Genomic DNA, 24,671 nt, shown 5'->3' with positions numbered 1-24,671 from the left:
GTATTGTAACTAGGTAAAGCCACACACACACACACACACACACACACACACACACACACACACACACACACACACACACACACACACACACACACACACACAGAGATAGGCTATACTGTAGCAGCAGTCACCATAAACTGAAATTAAAGAAAAAATATTAAATATACATTATAAATGTGTAGGCATCTTGAGGTAGACGTAATACAAGCAGACGTGTTGGTCAGCGTGTTCTGCAGTCCCATGTGTGGACCTTTGTTATTGTCACTGCATGGTTTGAATACCACAATGCCATTTCATTTCCCCCAAATATCCCATATTGTGTCTGTGTGATGAGGTGAACCTCTTTTCCAAACTGGGTCATTGCTGCGGTGGAAAACACAATATAAAACGTACAATAAAGTAGGTCTGTTACATATTTCATTTTACTATAATACAGTATAAGATGAATGGGGGGGGGGGGGGGATGTGCCACGTCTTCATAATGCTAATACAGTGGTTTATTGCTTATTAGATTATGGGAGACTTACAAATGCTCACAATTTACAGATTTTTACCATATACTGTACTTTAAAAAGGATGATGTGTGCTGAGAAATTGGGTGTGTCTAATCCTCCTGATTTGCAGTAGGCTAGTGTGGCTGAGCACTGAGTCAGGTATATAAAAAGCACAATGCTGGACTGCTGTTAGTGTTCACTATATAAGACATAGCATGGCAAGTTTATTGAATTTAATATGCAAAGGCAATTCAAAAATGCACAGGGGCATCTAAACGCATAACAGAATGAATAAAATAGAAATGAAAATAATCAGACAGGCATAATCAGTACGTGTGTAGGCTGAAATATATATAGATAAATGTTTTATAGTCAGAGCTGCAACTATGTATGGCATAAGTAAACCTCAAGATGTTTAATTTTCCCCTGGGTGATCATAGAGAGAGACATGAGACATAGGCTATTTTGGCCCTAAACAAAGTGATTTAAACCACTGCTGCTTGTGGGTCGTGGACACATTTTTATGGGTCCCTTTATTTTCCTATATTTTGTTTTTAATTCAAAAACATTTTCAAAAAACATTCCCAGAATGTATTTATATAATATAATATATAATATTTTTTTTACGAATTCAAAACAAATACATGCATATAAAAAATTCTAAGAAATTCCATCAATTAGAAAACAAATGTGAAAAAAAATTGCTGATCTATACAAGCTCGTAGATCTGCTATTTTCACTAGTTTGGGTCCCAGGCAGACGTCTAATTTCTCTTTTGGGTCTTGTCTTGAGTTAAAAAGTTTGGGAACCACGAATTTAAACAACCAATCAAATATGACTCAATAGAAGCCAGTGTAGAGATTTACAATATAGCTTTTGTTCTCGCAAGAAATCTAGATTTTTAGCATGGATATGAACCCTGTAAAGTTAATTAAACTGCACTATATAACTTTCCTCTTCTACCCGGCCGGATTTGAACCTGCTTTCCTGTGCAAGTGCTAACATTTCTACCATTGAGCTAATATAGCCTGCGTGCTTGCTCAGGGGATAAAATGTCCATTAGGTCAAAATTTGTGTCAGATCCTTAGTGAGACATGACCTTTGATACATCTAAATGTCACAATAGAAGAGTAGGGAGACAACATACAACAACACCAATTGTTTAAGTTATATTGTATTAACTGTACCATACAGATTGGACAAAATTACATTTTATTCATTAAAAAAAGTTACATAGTGTCACTTTAACACATGTACACACACACACACACATACACACACACACACACACACACACACACACACACACACACACACACACACACACACAGTATACATTCTTCTGATTTAAACATTGAATTTGTAACTACAAAGGTGCGATCTGGGTCTGGTCCACAGGGTCTGGTCCACAAGATTCGATATACCACCAAGATACCCATGTACCTGTCTAGATACTTCCTTAATGTTAACGAAGTCCACACCCACAACACCAGAGGGAGTGCAACGAACCATGTACAACCCAGATTCGGCACAAACAAGGGACTAAATTCTTTTCGCTCCTATGCCACGAAAATGTGGAACGCCCTACCAACAGTCATTAAGACATGCTAATCCCTTGACTCCTTCAAAACCGCTCTCAAAGGACACCTACGGATGGCTGCAATTCGAAACTTGCCCCGTAAAATCTGAATCTCCCCCCACCCCCTCCCCCTTTTTTCCCTCACTGTATATGTTTCTTTTCCCTTTTTACCTCCATTATGATGAATTCCTGTTCTGTTCTTTGTCTATATAGAAGTGTCTATTTGTGTCTCTAAATGTTTTGATGAATTGAACAAGGTGGACCCTCTTGTAAACAAGTGTAATGGTTAATTAGGTCGTCCACTCACAGTTAACAGCCTTTGTATTGAGTTTGTGCTTGAAATGTACTGTAATTCTGCAAACTGTTAATAAATATTTCAATCAATCAATCAATCAATCAATCAATCAATCAATCTATAGAGTGCAAATCTCCACCAGGAGGCATGCCCTACATAATTGCGCTGCATGCAGTGTAATTACAACCTGGTGTAAGTACTGTAGTGTGACAGTACTTACTGTTGCACTACTGTCTTTCACCCTCTCTCCATCTATCTGTCAGATTGCTGTCACTATATTTTCTCTGTACTCTTTAAAGTTGACATTTGAAAAGTGTTGGACCCTTGCTTTCCCACACTCACTTTGTGAGTGCTTTGCATGATGAAGTAACAGTCAATTGTGCATGAAACTGAAAAGTAATAATAAAAGTAATAATTATTATTAATTATTATAATTATTATCTGAATGGTGGCAGACCACATGCCAACATACTCTCAGTATATCGAAGGTTAAATATTTTTGGCTATTGCACAAATTCCAAACTCTAGCAATTATTGTTTCTGTGTGTGTGCACTTCAGTCCACATTTGTTTGACACTTGACAGTATAGAGTAGGAGGTAGTGGCTGTCTGGAAAGACAAGGTTCCCAGTTTGATCTCTGTCTTCTTCCGGCTTTGTGCTGAAGTGATACTGAACCACTTAACAGCTCTCGATGTTGCCTTACATGGTTGCTTCCACTGTTGGTGTGTGAATGTGTGAATGTCAATGCACATTGTAAAGTCATTTGGTTAAAAAGGCTCTATAGAAATGCATACAATTTGTATGACTCTTCATGCCATGATTACAAAGACACCCAAAGGTCTCTGTATTATTGTGTTGGCAGCAGATTTGAATTGATATCATAGAAAACTGAGCAGCACGGTGTGAGATTATGAATACCCATGCAGGACAGGTTTGCTTAGCATTTCACAAGGCTGATAAACGGTGCACATAAAATAGAAATGAAAAATAAAGGTTGCACCGTATCTCTCTTTTTTCTACACACGTCTGCCTCTCTTCCCACTTGCTATTTAAGAGGCAAATTGAAAGAGAGAGAGAGAGAGAGAGAGAGAGAGAGAGAGAGAAGAAGAATGCTGTGTGTGGCAGCATTCTTATTTATGCAAAAATATTGCCTGGCAATTGCAATTGCATGTAGCACAACCATTAGGAAGTTGCTTTCGGCCTTCATGAAATCTGATGAATGAAGGGAATCCCTCTGGGCCGAACCATCATGTGATGTACTGTAGATACTCAAATCATAGCTCATGGATTGAACTGAACAACATTAACCATGATGCACTTAAGCCTTAGTTGGCTTATATACTTGTGGTACGAAAGTGGTCTCACAATGCGTCGCATCGCTTGTAGATGTGCTATTTTCACGTTTACATATCTTTAAATCTTTTGACATTTTTGAGTGTGACTATTTGTGAATTGGTGAATAAACAGACCTCAGTCTTTTTCAAAGAAATTCGTTTTACCACTGTGAGTCATAACTCATAACAATACCAACCGTTTTTTTAAGCACTGATACTTAAGCCTGATAAAACATACAGGACTACAAACGTGAAGTGAGCATAGTTGAGGTACATTTATTGTTTAAATCACCTTCTTTTGGACACATTGGACAAAGTGTCACAGACAGATGGTTTCCCACAAGCTTGAGGGCTGTCGAGATTGTAAAAGAACAAAATGTGTATAACAAGCTATCCCATTATATGATTTATGAGCATAATGTGCAAATATGCTTTGTCAGCTGTTCACTTTATCAATTTACAGATGGCTGATGTTTTATAAAGTAAAACATACAGAACATACAAGCAGGCGTGGTTGGCTTCAAGGACAGTGTCCTCCTTTCTGTAGCCGGTTGACAGTCTGCGTGACAAAAGTCCTTGAATACTTTGATTTATATACTAGCCAGAATGTGATACATTGCTGCACCACCTGCATGCATATACAGTATATGCTATTCCCTCTGACAAAACACGGCCCAATTGTTTTCATGGGCTACGCTGTCCTACCTTTAGCTGGTTGCATGAGACAGTCTATTACGCTGTCCTACCTTTAGCTGGTTGCATGAGACTGTCTATTACGCTGTCCTACCTTTAGCTGGTTGCATGAGAATGCGCGGTGCACCTGCTTGCAGCCAGTCTATTATGTAGCTAGAAAGCTAGCCCACTAATAGCCTGGGAGGCATACCGTTTTTGGGTTTATGATCCGGTCAGGAGCGGATGGTAACTTACATCATGTTGTAGTCACTGGTTTGTAGTCATCAGGCAGGAAACCAAAAACCGGAATCAGAAGTAGGCCTACCCCAAATTCCCCGTGACCAAAACAGAGGGGACCAAAACAGAGCGACGCCGAAAAAAACAAAAAAACACAAACTGGAATAAGAGAGTTTTTTTTTTAATTATTATTATTATTATTATTTGTTTTACCATCCAGTCTATACCACGTCTAGACCGGATCGCCCGGGCAATTTAAAAACACAGACCAGGCTTTCCTCCGAGGTGGAAAGTCTGGTGATGCGAGGTCAGCTCACTAATGTTAGCTAGCCTAACGGGCACTTCATTGTCAAGTTAATTATGTGCAAAATCTTAGAACCTATTCTTTCCACCACGCCTTGCCAACTCCACGGCACACCTGCCTTGTTATCAAGTGATGTAAAAATCATGGTGGTGGGGCCATGGTATTGGTTTTTCAAAACAATGTTGGCTTTTGGGTTCATTTTGCTGGGGGATATACCGGTATTGCTTTTGATATCCCCCTCTCTAGTCATAAATTGTTCTGGTCGTTGGGTATTATGTTTTATCCCTGCTTCTGGACAGGTTGAATTAAAACAGGTAGTCATTATGTAGATTGTCTGATATGTTTGATAATGTCATAATTTAACAATCTAATTTAAAATTAATTTTAACCACATTAACCCCGGCATCCCTATTTTAAGCACATTTCTAAATTGTCCCAAATTGTTCAAGTTTGTCAATATTTGTTATTTAGATATTGAGAAAGAAAATGTAGCCCTGGAGATTTGAAAATACTGAATGTTTACCAAAAGCATAACGCACCATGGGCCGGCATTCTCCACAAGCATCGTGCTGCCAATTAGAAGAGGCGTACTTTGTGGGTACTGGGGCGTGCACTGGGCAGAGATCAAGCAACAGAGTGTCAATAATGACATGAACTGGTGACAATGACAAATCGAAATGATCCGGGCGGGTTTCACTCCGTCTGTCTGCTTGTCTCTCCTACACGCACGCACGCACGCACGCACGCACGCACGCACGCACGCACGTGCACACACGCACGCACACACACACACACACACACACACACACACACACACACACACACACACACACACACACACACACACACACACACACACACACACACGAGTCATCTATCAGTCTTGACATAAAATCTATATTTATTCAATTAGAGCTGTTACAGGAATAACATAGTCTGTCTATAGAGTTTGCTCTATATTGCTCTGTCTGTCTATAAGTCTGAAGCTTCAAGTGTTGATTTTGTCGACTAAAACTATGGCGAAAAATGTTCATCGTTCACTGATGAAAACTAAATAAGAACTGAATACAAACTAAGCTATATGATGACTAAAACTAAGACAAAATGTATTGACAAGGCCTGGGCCGTGGCTCAGCGGTCCAGGCACCTTGGCCGGCAGCCCAAGCCTGGCAGTGTGCAGCGGGTTCGACTCCCGATCCCGACGGCCTTTACTGCATGTCACCCCCCATCTCTCTCCCCATTTCCTGTCAGCCTACTGTCTGTCCCTCTATAAAAAATATAAAAAAAATAAATGTATTGACAATTTCATCAACACAGTGGAGAAGAGATCGAGTAGAACTAAAAGACAAGTCATTTTGTGTTTACTTGCACACGGGTGTTGTGTTCTGAAAATAGCAGATCTACAAGCTTGCGCTGCGACACGTTGTGAGCTTGTAGATCGGCTAATTTCAGCATGCAACTAAGTGTAAAATCAGTCTTTATGACACCATCAAGACCTTCCAAAATACATTTTGGAACATCAACTGTAGATTTAGTTTACTAAAATCTCATATTTAGTCAACTAAAACTGAACACTAAAACATTTCAGATGACTAAAATATGACTAAAACTAAACAGAATTGTATTCAAAAGACTATGACTAAATCTACATTTCTTGTCAAAATCAACACTGTCTCTGTGCCTGTATCCTTTACCCGGTTTCTGTCTCTCTATTTGTTCTGTCTGTATCTTTCACAAAGTGTATGCCATATCTCACCATAGCTCTGCAATACTGGGTCTTGTTTCCATGTCTTTATGTTGTCTCTTGAGTTGTCTCTTTAAACAGCTTCCCTTAAACTAATTCCAATCCTGTCACCTGAGATGACGAGCTGTGAGCACTTGATATGTATGAGTCAAATGTATGAGTCTCTTGAAGCAAAATAAAATACAAATTATAGTTATGGAATGAAATCAAATCGATCTAATGAAAACATTTATATTTGTTTAAATAACTTTGATCTCTCACTCTCACTATAGCATGGAAATCTGTACTAGAGCATGCACGCGCACGCACGCATCAAAGTCTAGATGCACAAACACAAGCACTTCACAAGCAGCAAAGCTTCTATTTGAATTTGTTAACGAGTTCAGGACGCGATTAAAGGTTTTATTAAATTGGTTGACTGACATACGCTAATGAGTTTTTTGAACCTTAATTTGATAAGGAGGTTAATTAAAGAGCGATTCATTTGACTGACTAGTTGACTTCCTGATTTCCTGGCTGACTGACTTATTGAATCTGATGGACTGCCAGAAGTTCTTCTAAGTGATATGTACACTACTTTTATATTTTATATATTTGTGCGTGCAGTACACACCAGTGGTGGAAAAAGTAGGCTACTCAAATGTTTTACTTAAGGAAAAGTAGTAATACTGCAATATAGAAATACTCTGTTACAAGTAAAAGTCCAGAATTCAAAATGCACTTGCTTAAAAGTAAAACAGTATTGGCATCAAAATGTACTTAAAGTACCAAATGTAAAAGTACTGATTGTGCAGAATGTCCCATTTCAAGTTTTCAAATCTTTTGAAAATAGCAGATCTACAAAGTAACTAGTAACTAAAGTTTTCAAATAATTGTAGTGGAGTAAAGGTACAATATTTGCCTCTGGGATGTAGTGGAATAGAAGTAAAAGTACTGTAAATTGGAAGTACTCAAGTAAAGTAAAAACACCTCAAACTGAAAGTAAATGTACTCAGTTACTATACACAGTACACACAGTAAAATCCACAGACTTCAATGAACACTGATGATTCCACAGTGCAGTACAGGTGTTTTTGAACAGTATGAAAAGAGAATACTAACTAGAAAAAGTGCCCTTCTGGGCACAGGTCTCCACCAGGAGGATAGGAGTGTGTGTGATGTTTGGAAAAATGTTTAGGAGTAATATAATCGTGTGTGTGTGTGTGTGTGTGTGTGTGTGTGTGTGTGTGTGTGTGTGTGTGTGTGTGTGTGTGTGTGTGTGTGTGTGTGTGTGTGTGTGTGTGTCACGGCTTGGCCTGTTGTAGCGCCACCATGAGGCTGATTTGAAAACTGTCAAGTGGCATTTCTTCCTCAGCCTAGTGGGAATATGCATGCACAGTTTCACCGCAATCGGACGCTGCGTTGAGTTGTTGTGGCGATTTGTACAAAACGGGTACAAAGCGGGCTACTCCTGAAAAGTTTAGAAGCCAATCGTAGGCAATGAAGGTGGATTATGAGAAATCAAGCAAACCCGTCTTGATCACATGACTATGGAGAGCATGTGTACGGATTTGCGTGAAATTTGGATAACATCTGAAGGAGTAATATTAGAAAATGTGTTTTACATATGTCGGCCTCCTGGTGGCGCTATAAAGAGCAGATGTGAAAAATTCCAGGAAAAGGTTTTTCCTTGGCCTCTAGGGAGTTGGCATACAAAGTTATCCACAAATCCGTGCAGTTGGAGGTAAAAACACTTTTCGGCCAGTTATAGCGCCACCATGAGGCTGAGTTGAAAATGTTCATGTGGCATTTCTTCCTCGGCCTAGTGGGAATGTGCGTGCGCAATTTCACGGAAATCACACGATGTGTTCATGATTTGCAGCATTTTGTTTGAAACTGAGCACTCCTGCGAACTTTGGAAGCCAATCTTAGCCAATCAGGATGGAGTCTGAGAAATCTGAAAAACCTTTTTTGTTGAATGGCTCTAGAGAGACTGTGTACCAATTTGTGTGATGTTTGGACAAAATCTGTAGGTGTACTGTCCAAAAACTTGTTTTGCACAAAGCGGCCTCCTGGTGGCGCTATAACAGGCCGTTCTGGAAATCTGGGGCAGAGGTTCATCGTTGGCATCCAGGGAGTGTGTGTGCAAAATTTGGCATCGACCGGGTTAACGGTGCCGGAGATTAGCTGTTCACAGACGGACACACGGACGGACACACGGACGGACACACGGACGGACGGACGGACGGACACACGGACGGACGGACGGAGTGCAAAACATACTCTCTCCCCATGCCTTCGGCCTGGTGGAGACAATTATTTAGAAAGTGTGTACATCCTACCTCATAGTTTTACATTGAAATGTTAAGAAACGTTATACAAAACCTTGAGTAAATGATAGATGTAGATGACATCTTAAAAATTGTAACCCCTTACAAAATACCATCCTTGAAAAGATAATAATCAACAAACAAACAAAACTATGTGGATGTTCATAAAGTGTTCATAACATGGTCAAGGACAAACATGTTGGTTCAGAGAATAAAGCACCATTCAAACATTGAAATTACAACTATTGAACAGAATTCAGCGGTTCAGCATATTGCAATGGATTTCAAGATAATAGGTGGCAGTGCCTCAATCAGGAGGTACAGCAGCCGCATGGGAAGACACGAGTGCAGAGCTCCTGGCTTCTGTGTCAGTGTCCTTGAGCAGGTTGGTGCCCTGCATGGTTGCGGCTGCCATCAGTGTATATGAATGTGCTTTGTATAATGGCGCTAAAGAAATGCCGACATCTACTATTGCCAGTGTTAGGGATCGAGTTAATCAATGTATAGGTCTGACACAAGGTCAGAGTAAAGGCTTATACTGTCTGTCTTTTACTTGTTTATAAAGCTAGATATGTCCCAAACCGCCCCCTCAGTCAGGTCTTCTAGTGCTTACCTGCTCCAAGTGCCTATAATGGCGTATAACAAAAACACGGTAAAGCAGCATTCTGCATCTACGGCCCGACAGCTTGGAAGACCTATTTATTCACACTTGCTTTTAGTTGTAGTTAGCTGTAGTTCATTCTCTGTGTTGTTATTCATGTCCTCGACTGTCCTGATTCACTGCCTTTTTTGCTATCATTTTAATGTTGTTTCATGCTTTTGCTTTTCTTTTTTCTTTGTTGATCTGTAAAGCACTTTGAGCTGCATTTCATGAGCTGCTTAGTGGCCAACAGTATAAGACTGTGGTTGTGTGTGTGTGTGTGTGTGTGTGTGTGCGTGCGTGCGTGCGTGCGTGCGTGCGTGCGTGCGTGCGTGCGTGCGTGCGTGCGTGCGTGCGTGCGTGTGTTTCTATGTTCAGGGCGTTGCTGAAAATGAGCACTTGTGCTCAGCTACTACCCTGGGTAAATGGATGGCAATGGATGAGACGTGGGCAATCATGGACTCCCTGAACCTAGCCATGGAAATCTGTGTGGCAACTTAAAAGCTCCATTGTGCAACATGCGGCCCCTACCGATGAATGCAGGGAATTGCGATAACAAACCGAGTCCGACCGTTGTTCTCCATCACTCTGTCACTCGATAGTTCTGCCTCTCTCATCTCTTTCACAATCACATCCCAATACAATCCACAAGTAACACCCAAAATGTTAAAGAAGTCAACAAGTCCAAACAAGGCCCAATGAAAAGGTTTGATTAGTTGCAAGCTGCAGACATGAATAGAATTGAACAGAACAGAATAAACATTTTTTACTAACAGTCAAATACAGTAGTTTCTGTAAGATGTGGCTCTATGCCAAACTAGGCCAATTATAGAAACAATCCATCTCACACTTTACACAACAGTCTAGAGATAGAGAGGACCTTAATCGATATATCCTACCAATCCAAAAAGTGAATACTAATGAGAATATTAGTGTCAGGTCAAGAAAAAGAACCAAACGTACATTGTTCCTTTCAGGAAAATAACTATGCAGATGTCACTGTCAATGTGAGGGTGACAGCCCTCTCTTTAATCCCCCCATCTCACACACACACACACACACACACACACACACACACACACACACACAGTTCTCTCTCTCTCTCTCTTCGCTCTTCAGTGATACAAAGCTCACAGTGCAGACTAGAGAACACATGCAAATCAGCCTTATGCAAATCGCCCTGTATGCAAATATTACAACTCTCCGTAAATCTATTCAGCCGACATATCAACAGTAACATCTGAGATCAACCAGCTCTGTAGAAAAGAATGTGCTGACCGGCCTCCCCTATCGGAGACTGACTGACTGTGGGGTTGAGTACAGTAGGGCTGTCGCGACCAAGGATTTTTATAGTCGACTAGGATTCGACTATTGTCATTAGTAGGCTTTATTTATTTATGTATATTATATTAACTTTTTTTTGTTGTGTGGGCTGGTGAAAGTTACAGGTGCGGTGTGTGATATTAAATGTGAGCTTAGTTTACCATAATCACAGGGATCCGTAATCATATTATTTCATCATATTCAAGGGCTTTTGGAGAGAAATGAAACTCCAGTCACTTTACTGCAGGTGTGTCTGTGTCCAGCTCGTTGACACTCATTAATGAGTCAAGAAAGGCAATTATGTTTCTGCAAATGTCAAATATTCTGTATTATTTCTAACTAATAAAATAACAAAACATAGAGATTGTTTGTCGACAAAACAAAACATAAAGATTGTTTGTCGACTAAGACTCATTCTGATCGATTGTACAGTAATGCGCGACTGGGCATAGACAAACAGACAGACACATTGTCATTGTGACAGGAATACTAGTCAGGGAATATTATGAGAAAAATGTCCAATCTGGGAATAAATTCCTTACCAATACATTTCTTCACCAATGTGTTTGTTTAGTAACACATCTCACAAAGATTGAAATTCAGTTTCCCTAGGAGAATCTGTGAGACAGCTGCTGAAAGTTGGGCTAACATTAATAACCTATATGCACAGGCAAAATGTACAAATTTTCATTCTGCTTTAAGTAACATGTGAGGGGTGGGGACAGAGTAGCATTGCGACGCATCGCCTATGTGGAATGAAGTTTGACCCCTCGCATGTTACTTAAGGCAGAATAAAAAAAATTACATTTTGCCTGCATATAGTTATTAATGGTACTCCAACTTTCAGCAGCTGTCAGATTCCATCCATCCATCTTCAACGGCTTATCTGTAGTCTGGTCGCGGGGGCAACAGCTCCACCAGAGAGCTCCAGACTTCCCTCTCCAGAGCATCATTAGAAACTTCATTATCAGGGATCCCGAGGCGGTCCCGGCAGATATTGGAGATATAAAGCCTCCAACTCATGGAGTTTCTCCCTAGGGAGACACTCGAGAGGCATCCTAACCAGATGCCAGAACCACCTAAGCTGGATTCCCCCTAGGGAAACTGAATTTTAGTCTTTGTGATACTGGACACTTTTACAAACACATTGGTGAAGAAATGTATTGGCAAGGGATTTATTCTCAGATTCTTTTCTAATATCCCCAGACTATAGAGAGAGTTAGACAAACAATAATTGATATATAGAGAGAGAGACAGAGATAAAACGATGCAGCCAGTCTACGTATCGTTTAGTGTGCTTTAACAAGGCTTAACGAGCCAATCTGATGGGCCTCGTTAACGCTTAATGAAGCGAGGAAATGAAGTCTCAGCTTCCCATGTGACTAAAATAGAAGAAAAGAAAAAAAGGAATAAAAACAAGCATGGGCCATGCAGACTGCTACAGTAGGAATATAAAACAAGGTGGGGTCAGACTGCAAGGACTATAATGAGGGCAACGAGAGACAGAGAGTATCAAGTGCAGCTCACATGCCATCTGAAAAGCTCTCTGTCCCTCTCCTCTCAAAAATTGACACACACACACACACACACAGTCACGCACGCACGGCACACACACACACACACACACACACACACACACACACACACACACACACACACACACACACACACACACACACACACACACACACACACACACACACACACACACACACACACACACCACACAAATTATAAACTACTTTTTCTCAAGTGTATAAACAACAAGTCTCCATCAATAAATCCAAGGCCCAGTGTAATTTTGTTGGGAGGAAAAACCTTTATTTCACATGCCTTTATTTCACATGAACAAGGAATGACTACATAGTAATGTGTGGTGAAACAGGCGCTGTCTCTGTTGTGTTTCTCTGGCGCAAACTCGCAGCCGTTGTTTGCGTTCGTTTCCCATGTTCTGTGCGTCGTTCAATGACTGTGTCGCTTTCCTGCTGTCCAGCAAATCTGCTCTGGTAGTACAAGAACGAGGTGTGCCGCAAGGCTCTACCTTAGGCCCACTCTTGTTCACTATCTTCATTAATGACCTTCCCTCAACTCTCTCTGGCTGTAATATTCAATTATATGCAGATGACACAGTTATTTACACCTCACAACCTAATTTATTACAAATAGTATACCTGCAGTACCTGTTATCAGAGTGCTCAGTGCAGTACGGTACCCATTATTATTGTACTCGGAGGCCAATCTATGATGTCAGTAATTAAAGTAAGTAAGCCTTGCGTATAGTAAGCCTCGAGTATATGACCTGTAAGGCAGGAGCCTATCTTCTGTTTCTGTAGCGTGAGGCAGCTTGATGTACAAGTACACCCCTTGGACATGATGCTAGTATGTATGTCGCACTGATGTCAGTACAATAGTGTTATATTGATTACATCATGGATCTCCATATAGGGACATAGACAGACACTATTGAATCTGATATATTGATCATTTTGTTGTCTGTCCTAAATACCAGAAACGAAACATGGACACACCAATAATGTATATATGCACAGTACACCACATACTGAATGTGGTATTACAGTTAACAAAATGTTTCTTTTCAGATGTACGCAGTTACAAACGATACATCTTGTAAGAGGTTGGTTTGGACAATGTTTTCACAGTGGCTGCAAATTTCCACACGACTGTTCCTCTGGGCTTTATGTCAGGCAGACGTCTCCTGTGGGAGCAGAGGGAGGTCTCTCGGAGTGGGAGTTTGTTTAAATGAGAACACAAGCTGATATGTGAACAATGGCTGGAGCTATGGATCACTTTGAAGAATGCTCCACTTCTGTTTGATCATGTAGTACTGTAGGCTACCTCACTGTACTTTTTTTTAAAGCGTCTTTGCTATACTCCTACTGGGCTAGTAAAAGCACTGGAAATTGGAAATACTCAAGTAAAGTACAAATACCTCAGAATTTTACTACTAAATGTACTATAGTTAACATCACCGCCTGTGTCGGTGTGTGCGTCCGTGTGTGTACGTGGCGTGAATGTGTGCATCCAATCTCACATTCCCAGCATGCATCACAATCATTTCCTGCTTTCATTTCATACAAAATTCTGATTGCCCCTTGTTTGTTTTTCCTCCGCTGACATCTCTGCTGTGCCATTGATAGAAAGATGCAGTGAAAGGTTCATCATGTGTCCATTCTGGTTCCCAAGCCGTAGATTAAGAACCCCAGCAGTAATTTCCTATGGAGCCCAGTTGTCTGCTGATGTCAACTCAAACACTCATACTGGACCGCGCGTGCACGCACGCACGCACGCACGCACGCACGCACGCACGCACGCACGCACACACACACACACACACACACACACACACACACACACACACACACACACACACACACACACACACACACACACACACACACACACACACACACACACACACACACACACACACACACCATATCCTTAATGTGAAATCTATAAATCTTTTACCGTCATCCCTCTCCCTCTTTCTCTCTCTCCATATCTCCCCCCTTTCTTTCTCACTTCTCTGCTCTCTCTCTCTTTCCACCCACTCTCTTTCTCTCTCCATCCTCCCCTCAGTCCCTCTCTAATAGTTCTCACGTCTGTTGTTTCTCTCACACTCCCATCTTCCACGCTGTGATTCTGATTCTGTCATCTTTATCTCAGCACGTGGGAGCACATGTAAAGTCACCGCTAACAAATCTACTGAACATACTATAGGAGAGAAAAGCCTTTTTTTTTTTTTCCGCACGCACACACGCACGCACGCACACACACACACACACGTGCATGCATGCACACGCACACACACCTCCTAAGGTGCATCCAGGACAAATTGCCTCCATGTCGCTGATCAAACGTAGCCAATACGCCAAGTTGGTTGACAGTTTTCTGTTTCTTCTTTTCTGTTGCAGGCATACAGACACTCCCCATCGCCTCCCTTCTCTCTCACAATTTCTCGCTTTCTGCCAATGTCAATTTTGTTGACTAACACTAACACTAAAGATTTGGGTATTTAGTCTACTAAGACTATAGACTAAGACTAAACAATTCCAGATTAACAGAATAGGACTAAAACTCTTTGGTGTGTTATTCAAAAGACTAAATCAGTCTTGCTTTCTGCCTCTTTCCCTTTCCCTTACCCCCCCCCCTCTCTCTCTCGCTCTCTTACTCACTGTCTTCACAAACATTCACAGCCTCCTCTACCATCATCTTCATTGAGTTTGAGTTTTTGTACTGCCTGGAATATCAGAACTTTCCTTCTGATCTGGGAACAATGAACACTGCAGTGTGTGTGTGTGTGTGTGTGTGTGTGTGTGTGTGTGCGTGCGTGCGTGCGTGCACTGTTGCATGCTAAGAGGATAATATTTTGCTGCACCTGGATAATATAACACCCTAAATAACTACATCTCTCCCCAGCCAAGTGTCGACACTTTCTGTAGCCTATTCGTCATTAAGACTCTAGCGTTTCATACACTGTCCAGCCATAATAGGTTTTGACCAAGTCTTTTTAACTACTTATTTAGACAGTTTTTAAATTGCTTGATTCAGTATTTAGATAGCCTACTGGAATTTGATATTCATTGTATAAGACATGCCTCCTTACTATACAAACCCATTGTAACTGGATTTAGATTCGTCAAAAACACCCGACCTTGGTTCTGGTGACTGATTGTCCATTTTGTCATCCTAATATGTGAGGGAGCTGTGTTTTTTCAATCAGTGTCCTACCCGACAATAGGGTCTAGATTTCTCTGCCATACAGACATTTAATATCCTACTATAAATGCGCCACATCTCTGTGTGTGTGTCTGCGCGTGTGTACGATTGTAATGCACGTAACTCGAGAACCGTTTGCCCCACCGACTTCAAATTCGACACGCATTCCACACCCCCGCAGGGAGTGTAGTGCCTAATCAGCCTAAATCCCCTCACCTGTGCAATTTACAGCCTCTGCCTCAGCCAATTGATTGCCATATGGCAACCCCACACCTGCCAATTGATTACTTAACCAGTCCACTTTTCACAGTCAGTTTAGTCCAGTAATAATGTAATTTGACCTCTAACTAATTGCAAAAAAACCAAACTCAACTGATTTTGCATCTTCAATATATCCTGAATAACAGAAAGAAAGTTGCCTGGAATTGTCTGAGGGGAAAGTGTTGAAAATGGCCTGTACAGTATGGCCACCATTGACATCCTATTATAAGGCAATATTTTCTAAATTTCCTTATGCTTTAAGTAGCATGTGACATATCACACTAGGTTGTTGTCATGATGCTGAAGCCATTCCAAACATTAGTTTTGCATAAAAACACTCATTGGGCTAAATTTGGCCATAGCAACTTGCCAAAATGTAATGAGGTCAGCACATTTGGGCAAGTTGCTGAGTTCGTTTTTTTTGCAATTAGTTAGAGGTTGATCCTGTATTTTCCATAGATTTCCTGTACTAGTTTGCACTCTTCACACACAGGCAGACAGACACATACAGAGATCTCCATGTGGCACACAGACAGATAGTTAAAACGGGTGCTATGACAATGGGTATTATATCGTTCCCAAGTAGGCCGGTGACCGACGGGCACGCACAGGTCTAGTTATTCAAATTACAAAACACAAATTCAAAACATGAATCTTAAAGCCCTGCATAATTTTCTCAATTATTTTGTTTTATGACTTTGTACTAGTCATTAAAAAAAGGTTCACGCCCCGGCTTTTGAGGCCCAATCCCTGGATTGGGCCTCAACCCCGGCCAGTAAGCTTTCTCTGGATGAATAAAGGCATTAAAGACATATTTGTATTTTAATGCAATTTCTCGAAGGCAAGAAAACAGCGTTTGTGAGTCTTAGTTGGCTCATTCTTGGGTGCAGGAATGTTGCCACATGGTGAAGTACAGTATGTGGATGTAATTTATTGATAATCATCTATTAGACAACAATCACCTTTTGTTTGCCGCCAAGATTTCTGAGAATGAATACTACAGTATGATAAACCATTTATAATAATCTCCAAAGATGCTGTTATAAAATAAATTATATTCATACATGTTTGGATTTTTATTTTGTATTAAATCTTATTATCTTGAGGTACGGGATCAGGCAGCATCTTTTGAAACATCAATTTCTTTAGTTGCTGTGTTAGTTATTTTGGGCATAAGACCAGGGCTTTGGTTTAGGTTTTCTGGAGGACCACATACGACTTTAACATGTGCCTTTTTATTTTTCTTTGTCTTCAACAACTGTTTTATGTTTGTGCTTGTGCTGTATTTTTTGCTGTAAGATAAATTCCAATTCTCTGTGAAGCTTGTTCTGGTATTCCTATCGGTGCTTCTGTAGGTTTCGCTTTCAGTTTTAGATAAAGAGGAACTTAAAGGAGTATATTTCACCCCCAAAAAGATGTTTTCGTTTTTGTTGCATTCCTAAGCAAAACCAATAATTTGATGACCCCGACAGAGTCTCTGGAATAGGAGATTCAAAGAGTCTCCTATGAGTCTCCAAATTGACCAATGATGACCCGGTGATCAAATTACCGGCACAGGAATGCGACAAAAACAAAACAATCTCCATGAATTCAAGGCTCCATGGGGTGTGTAATTGATAGAAAATAAGTAGTTTTTTGGGGTGAACTACTCCTTTAAAGTATACTATGTTAGTTTCACTGATCCAAGACGGAACACAATCGATTGATTGGTCATTAAGTTGAGTGGTCAGATGGGTGGGCCGCGTGCATTTTCAAGATTTTCAAGTGGACCCTGATCCAGAAAAGGTAGAGAACCACTATGGTCAGTGCGCTATGCTAGTGGTTCTCAACCTGTGGGTCGGAATCGGCACCGCCAGGTGGTCTCCAAATGATTTTGAGGGGGTCCCCAGTCACTGCAAAGTGACAATTTAAGCCTTTTAATACCATAAAAAAGAAAGAAAAGGATTTTTTTTAAATACCATTACCGCATCAAAAGTAATCAACAAACTATCTACACTAAATTCTCCATACACTGTCTGTCAGTCAGTCATTCTGTCTGTACACTTCACTTCCTTAGCACAGAGCAAGACTGCTGCTCGCAGATCGGCGCCTTCTCAAAACGCCACGACGCATGGACAGCCTGAAGGAACCAAAGCAAACATTTTAACAATAATTTAATTAAATTAATTTCCGTCAAAAACAACTCATCTCCCCGCAAATCATGTGTCACCAGTGAAATGCATGTTGGGAGGGACTCAGTGCATTCTCCAACGCACCTCCCCTTTATTACACAGCCCCCTTATCAGACCCACACGGGGAAAACATCTCGGGCGCATGCAGTTATTTGACACCTTCGTAAAGTTCGCACAGACGCGGGTTAATCTTTGGTGAATCATCGCGGCCAACACCTCCTTCGCCGTGCCATACAAATAGGCTACATGCTATATTTTCACAATATGCAGTTAAACTAAACAGCCTTAACTCCTACAATTGCTTGTCAGGCTGGCGGGTCCCGGCCTGAAAAGGTTGAGAACCACTGCACTATGCTGTCTTTTTTAATTACCCAAATTTCCACTTACCTACGTTGTTCTCAAATTCTAGTCAGCGGTTTACCATGAAACCTTCTCAGCACATTCATTGCCCCTGGAGGATGAACTCTATTGAGTGATTTAATGATCAATGTTCTTGCATTTAGCACCACCACCAGGCCCAAATGTCAACTTTGCCTGCAGGAGCTAATTTATAATCTAATTGGCAGATCGCAGGGTGGGCTCTACTGATTTTGGCGAACCTGTGACCTCTCGTCTTGCTCCTGCTTTAGTGCAGCACAAAGACTCTGCCACTAATAGCAATGTTCAAACTAGTTTTTCTCTGTCTTTTGTTTTAGCTGAGATGAAAGATTAAGTAGGGACCCCCACTACTTGTATAAACTTGTGTTGCAGATTAAACTTTTCCATAGATGGCTTCATAAACTTACAGTATTTGACTGTCATCAGTGTTCGGTCAACTGCTTTTAGTTTTTTTCAATTTCACTTGTTCTTTCCTTATTGCATGAAATTGGTATCCTGACCTAAAGATTTACTTTCTGTTTACTAAAGAGCTGGAGAGATGAGGAGACCCTTTTTACTGAGAAAACAACAAATATTTCACACTTACCAAAAACAAAACCCCATGCTAGAGATAACTTGTCTTATCCTTATGCCAAGGCAAGCAATTTTTACAGCACATTTCATAATAGTAAGGCAATGGCAAAGCTTTATGTAAAGCGTATAAGGCAATTTAAAGGGATAATAAGGCATTTTTAAATGTTTTTTTTTGTGGCTTTCGCCTTTATTTTATATTTTTTATAGAGAGACAGACAGTAGGCTGACAGGAAATGGGGAGAGAGATGGGGGGAAGACATGCAGTAAAGGCCGTCGGGATCGGGAGTCGAACCCGCGGCACACTGCCAGACTGGATTACCAGCCAAGGTGCCTGGACCACTGAGCCATGGCCCAGGCCATAATAAATTAATACATGAAATAAAAAATAAATGTCATACTCATGGCTAAAATAAAGGTCAAAGCTTATTCTCACACTATCAGGTGGTGGAGGACATCACAGTTATTGAATTGTAAAGTAGTTACTAGTTGGAACTCATTTCTTGGTTAAAGATGCTATAGTGTTGTCCCAAATTACAAATAAACACTACTTATTTATTATACTACTTATACTACTTATAATATAAAATAACAAGTGCCCATGGTGTAAGCAGGATAAAGTTGTGCCGTGTACTTATCAAACAAATGATGCACGGTCGATGACTGCAGAGGAAAAACAACACTGCATAATGCATCATTTCAATAACAGCACGTCTCGTCTCGTGGTCGATTATCCCATGTGTAATCTCTTTATGGAATACAATGAAGTATAGGCTATTTTATGCTACATATACAACAATTCATTAAAACAGAATATACCATAGAATGTTGTGATCTCTACAGGAGGCTATGTTTAAACAAATCCGACAGTGTAGGCTCCAAGGCAAAACAACAACTATAAGACCATAATGATTCTGACACATTACCCTGAATCAATATGAGGCAGGGGGTATTCTTACACAGGAGGAGCCCCCTCATTTCTAGAAAGCAGTGTTTTGTACAGAAATGACTGATTTGTGTAATATATATTGTTGTTTTAAAATGGGATTGGATTGGTAAAATCCACAAAAGTCTAGTTGATCTATACTGTATTTTACTGAATAAATCTAGCTTCGTGTAAACTTGTAAACAAAGGTTTCATTCACCCTGTATTCCATTCCATGTACGCTGCTCTAAATCCTAATTATCCTAATTAACAGTCAGCGACAGTTAATTAGAATTTCTGTCTAATTAGACAATTAGACAGAAATTATTTATTTAAAGTCGATACCACTTAGACTCTGGTATTTTCTTTGAGAATTTCCCGTAGTTTCCTCTCATGTTTGGCCTGCCCTACAATATGGGTATAGGCTGGGGACCAAAAGTGATCCCATCAATAAAAGTGACCATTCAAAAGTGATCCCATGATAAAAGTGATCATTCAAAAGTGATCCTGTGATAAAAGTGTTCTTTCAAAAGGGATCTCATGATAAAAGTGTTCTTTCAAAAGGAATTCCAAATATACCTGTATTATTTTCTAGAGGTTTAGGGACCAAAGATCATTGGAGTTGCATTACGGAACCTACGTGTTGTTACATTTAATGTCCTCGTACTACAACAATACTATTATATGGTCAAGTATTGTAGTGTTGGGAACTGCAAAAACAGCAGCAAACTAGAAATGCATTCTGTCGAGCTGCAAACTTGCGCTATGTACACAAGTTGTGCGCGAGTAGTGCAACTTTATCTTTGACTCTTGTCAACTCTCTTTCCCAATGTAAATTGCAAGCTTCTTTGGCAAATGGTTAAATAGAAACGGACACTATCAGCATCCATGGACTTTTTTTGAGTGGTGTAAACCACTCCTACAACTGGCTTTGTTAGTGCAGAAAAAATGAGCATGGTTGCTATGTTCACCCTGTTCACCCGGGTGTGATTTAATTACGTCAGACATTTAGTGCAGAAAAAATGAGCATGGTTGCTATGTTCACCCTGTTCACCCGGGTGTGATTTAATTACGTCAGACATGATTTCATTACGTCAGACAGGCTATACCTTACACCACTCAGTTCACACGGGTGTGATTTTTAAGTTATGTTTTAAGTTCCCTATCTATAACTTTGAAACTCAAATTGGTTACGTCAGTTTTTAGATAAACATACATAGTTACGTCATCAGCCAATCCCTGATTGGCCGAGCGACGCCACCAACATATGGAGCCAATACAATCGGTCGAGGGGCCACCGACATACGCAGCAAGCTATCAACTTGCACTCTGATTGGCCGAGCGACGCCACCAAAGACAATACACAATCCCTGATTGGCCAGGGATGCCAACAAAAAATCACAATCGCTGATTGGCCGAAGGAGTCACCGACATACGCAGCCAAAAACAGTACTTGCACTCTGCAAGTACTGGGTAAGAACGATGGTCCCTGATTGGCCGAGGGACAACACCGACATACGTGGCCGATTGAGATATGACAGTAAGTTGACAGGAGTCAGCAGTAGGTTGCTCGCTCTGCTCGTGCACAAGTAGGCCATTCACTTGTGTGCAAAGCGAAAGTTGGCAGCTCGACAGAGTGCATTTCTAGTTATGTCATTATTTCATTATTATTTTTTTCGAGCGAGCCGTAGCTGTGCGACAATTTTAGTGGAGCACATTAGCGCTCTGGTTGTAGTTCACTTAGCAAGAGGAGACGTTTTTAAAGCTACAATTCACAAATTATTTTGATGAACAAAATATAATTTTAACCAATCTATATGGTATAGCATACAATATAAATATAGCACATCTGCAGTGGTTGTTATTTTAACCAATTCAAATCCCAGGCATTTTCGAATTGCAATTGCATTTATTTGGTGGGATGACAGAAAACTTACATCAATTCAAAACACATCCACCTGGCTCAATATGTGGTGCTTGCATAACAGGAGGGGGGGTAAATAAAGGAATCAAGGATTAAAAAAAAAGGGTGACTGGGAGAGAGCTGGCATCATCTGTGGCCATGCCTGTGAACACCCCTAACCCATATTATATTGTACAAACCACTCAACTTTAGCCTCTCTCACAACTCATGCATGGTTGGGCTGAATCATAGCCTATCAAAAGCCAAAATTCCACCTGTCCAATACAGAAAGTCCAGTTTTAAATCACAACGGGCGTCTAGCCATCCCGCCCCAAGTCATCCTCCCCAAGCAGAGGGAGGTGGGAGCCAGAGAGGGAGGGCAGCCCCGGTTGGTGACCTCTTAGTTGTCTTTGGCGCGGAGCTGTGCCCTCTTACCCGTGACAGCCTGGAATCCGGTCTTGATGCTAGCGACCGAGCAGCGGGAGCGGCAGGTCTCACATTGTAGGAAGTAGAGACGAGTGTCCTTTTGGAGGATGGTGTCTGGAGAGCGGCAAGTGTGACACGTCACATATTCCTTGATATATCTTCTCAATATATTTTCTATCTGGTTCTGCTGAAATCTGCCTTTAATCACAAGCTGGTTATTTCCATCAATGGAACCACTTGTACCCAACTCAGCCAAGAGGAAAGCCAGGAGATGCTTTGGCTGACGATGCAACAGTTTGCAGATGTCTGTGAAGTTTACAAAGGACGTTTTCTTGGTACCCACTCGCACCACCTGAGGAGGCTTCATCACAAACTTCCTCTTCTCTCCAGCCACCATGTCTGGGTTCTTCTCCTTCATGATGTTGAAGACTCGGTTGAGCAGCTCGTCATACGAGTAGTCTCTCTCTGAACCAGCCCAGGCTGGTCCCGTGGGGGAGCTAAATGAGATACCATCATTTTCCCCCTCGTCATCCTCAAGAGGGTCATCCTTTTCCAGCAACTCTCCCTCCAACTCTCCCTCCTCAAAGTCCACTTTTTGGGGATTCTTCTTGGTTGGAAGCAGGAGATCAAGGTGGTCCTCCTCTATAGCCTCTATCTGCTCACCATCAATCTTCAGCTCCTTAATTCCCTCAACTTCATTATCAACCACTTTCTTCGGTTTCTTCTTTTTTTTCTTCTGGTTGAAGAAGTTCAGGTCATCCAGATCGTCAGATTGTTCTTTCTTCTTTCCTTCATCCTCATCTAGATCCAGCTCCTTGTCTTCTCCCTCTGGTTCCAACTCCTTCGCCTCCATCTCCTTGGACTCTCCTCCTACCCCCTCTCCTCCTTCCTCATCCAGTATGAAGGGCTTCTTCTTCTTCTTTTTCTTGGTCATGTTGGGGTCGAAAATCATCTCGTCTCCTGACATGTTTGCGGATTAGAATTGGCCTGGAATCTGTCTCTCTCAATGCTCCGAAAAATGTCTTGTTAGCATGGGACTCGCAGCCCTTTTATGCCCATATGTGGAATCAGTACATCTATATATGGGCATGCCCATATTTGTGCAAATCGCTTGTATCAGCATGTCTGTCTGTGTTGCTTTTATGCCTATAATGGAGAGCCCTGATGTCATCAGTATATACCCATATATGGGCATATTGGGCGCATCAGCAGTTCTGGACAACTGGATCTCCATGTCTTCAGAAGCCTGCATATGGCAGAGTCACATTCATTCATTGCAGATTCACTGCCACTATACAGGTATACATTACAAGACATGAATGCAGTGTGTTATTGTATTAAACAAAACCAGATGTATTTATATTGGCCACATGACATCTCACGTCAGCAATGGTTGTTTAACTGCTGTAAACGAACATTAAAAGTTCATAGACTTGGCTGTCACATGATGTCACGTTTTGTGCGCCAAAGCCAGGCATTGGAGGGTGTAGGGTCGTATTAACGGACCCCTCACCAACCTTAATCCGGTAGCCTGTAAAACAAGCGCCCCCCTCAGTGACAATCGACTACCAGGCTCTGCGTAAAAGGTCATCCCACCACAATCATTAGGGTCCATCCTGCACTCTGTCTGATTCCTTCTGTGCAACGTTGACACTTTGAGTCTGAGGGTGGTGCTAAAGGACATCCATTACATCACCAACACCAAAACGTTCCATCCACTGCAGAGCATCAAGATGCATAAATAATACACTACATATAATGGAAATAATACAGCCAGTAGTTTTCAAGATATCTTGCATTAACTTTTTGGGCCTAAATAAAACAAAAATCACACTTGTGTGAAGTGAGTGGCGCTCTTATCATCATGCATCACATTCCGTGCTCAGCCAATCAGCTGAGCACATTCCGTGCTCATACATACACACATACACACAAAGCTGTGCATTGGAGCGGCTAGCACCACTCAAAAACTGGGCATGGGGAGTCAGTTAGCCATTTAGTGCACTGGCTATAAGTAACAGTATGCTCCTTCTTGTGAGTCATGGAGATCCGAATTTGAATCCAACTCCTATACCACGTCTCACAGGGGTCCATGCCATGCCACCCCTCCATGCCCCCCCCACCCCACACACACACACACACACACACACACACACACACACACACACACACACACACACACACACACACACACACACACACACACACACACACACACACACACACACACACAAGAGGGGCAATAAGTATTTTCAGAATGGAAAACATGGGCTTTTGTCCCAGCATGCATCTCCCTTGACATGTCCGTCCCTTGCCAACAGAGGGCTTATGGCAGCAACAGGGACCGCTATTTTCAGAATTGGGTC

General features: G+C 41.3%; 1 protein-coding gene across 1 annotated transcript; it reads right to left on the bottom strand.

Moving 5' to 3' along the window:
* Positions 1-22,246: 22,246 nt before the first annotated feature.
* LOC306928187 (eukaryotic translation initiation factor 2 subunit 2-like) lies at positions 22,247-23,297 on the bottom strand. Its single transcript, XM_079508116.1, has one exon. It carries the CDS (start codon positions 23,270-23,272, stop codon positions 22,280-22,282), a length of 993 nt encoding a protein of 330 aa, XP_079364242.1. The 5' UTR covers positions 23,273-23,297; the 3' UTR covers positions 22,247-22,279.
* Positions 23,298-24,671: the final 1,374 nt, after the last annotated feature.

This window comes from Electrona antarctica (genome assembly GCF_951216825.1).
Source record: "Electrona antarctica genome assembly, chromosome: 8".
Taxonomy (NCBI): Eukaryota; Metazoa; Chordata; class Actinopteri; order Myctophiformes; family Myctophidae; genus Electrona; species Electrona antarctica.
This window is presented reverse-complemented; position numbering and strand designations above follow the sequence as displayed.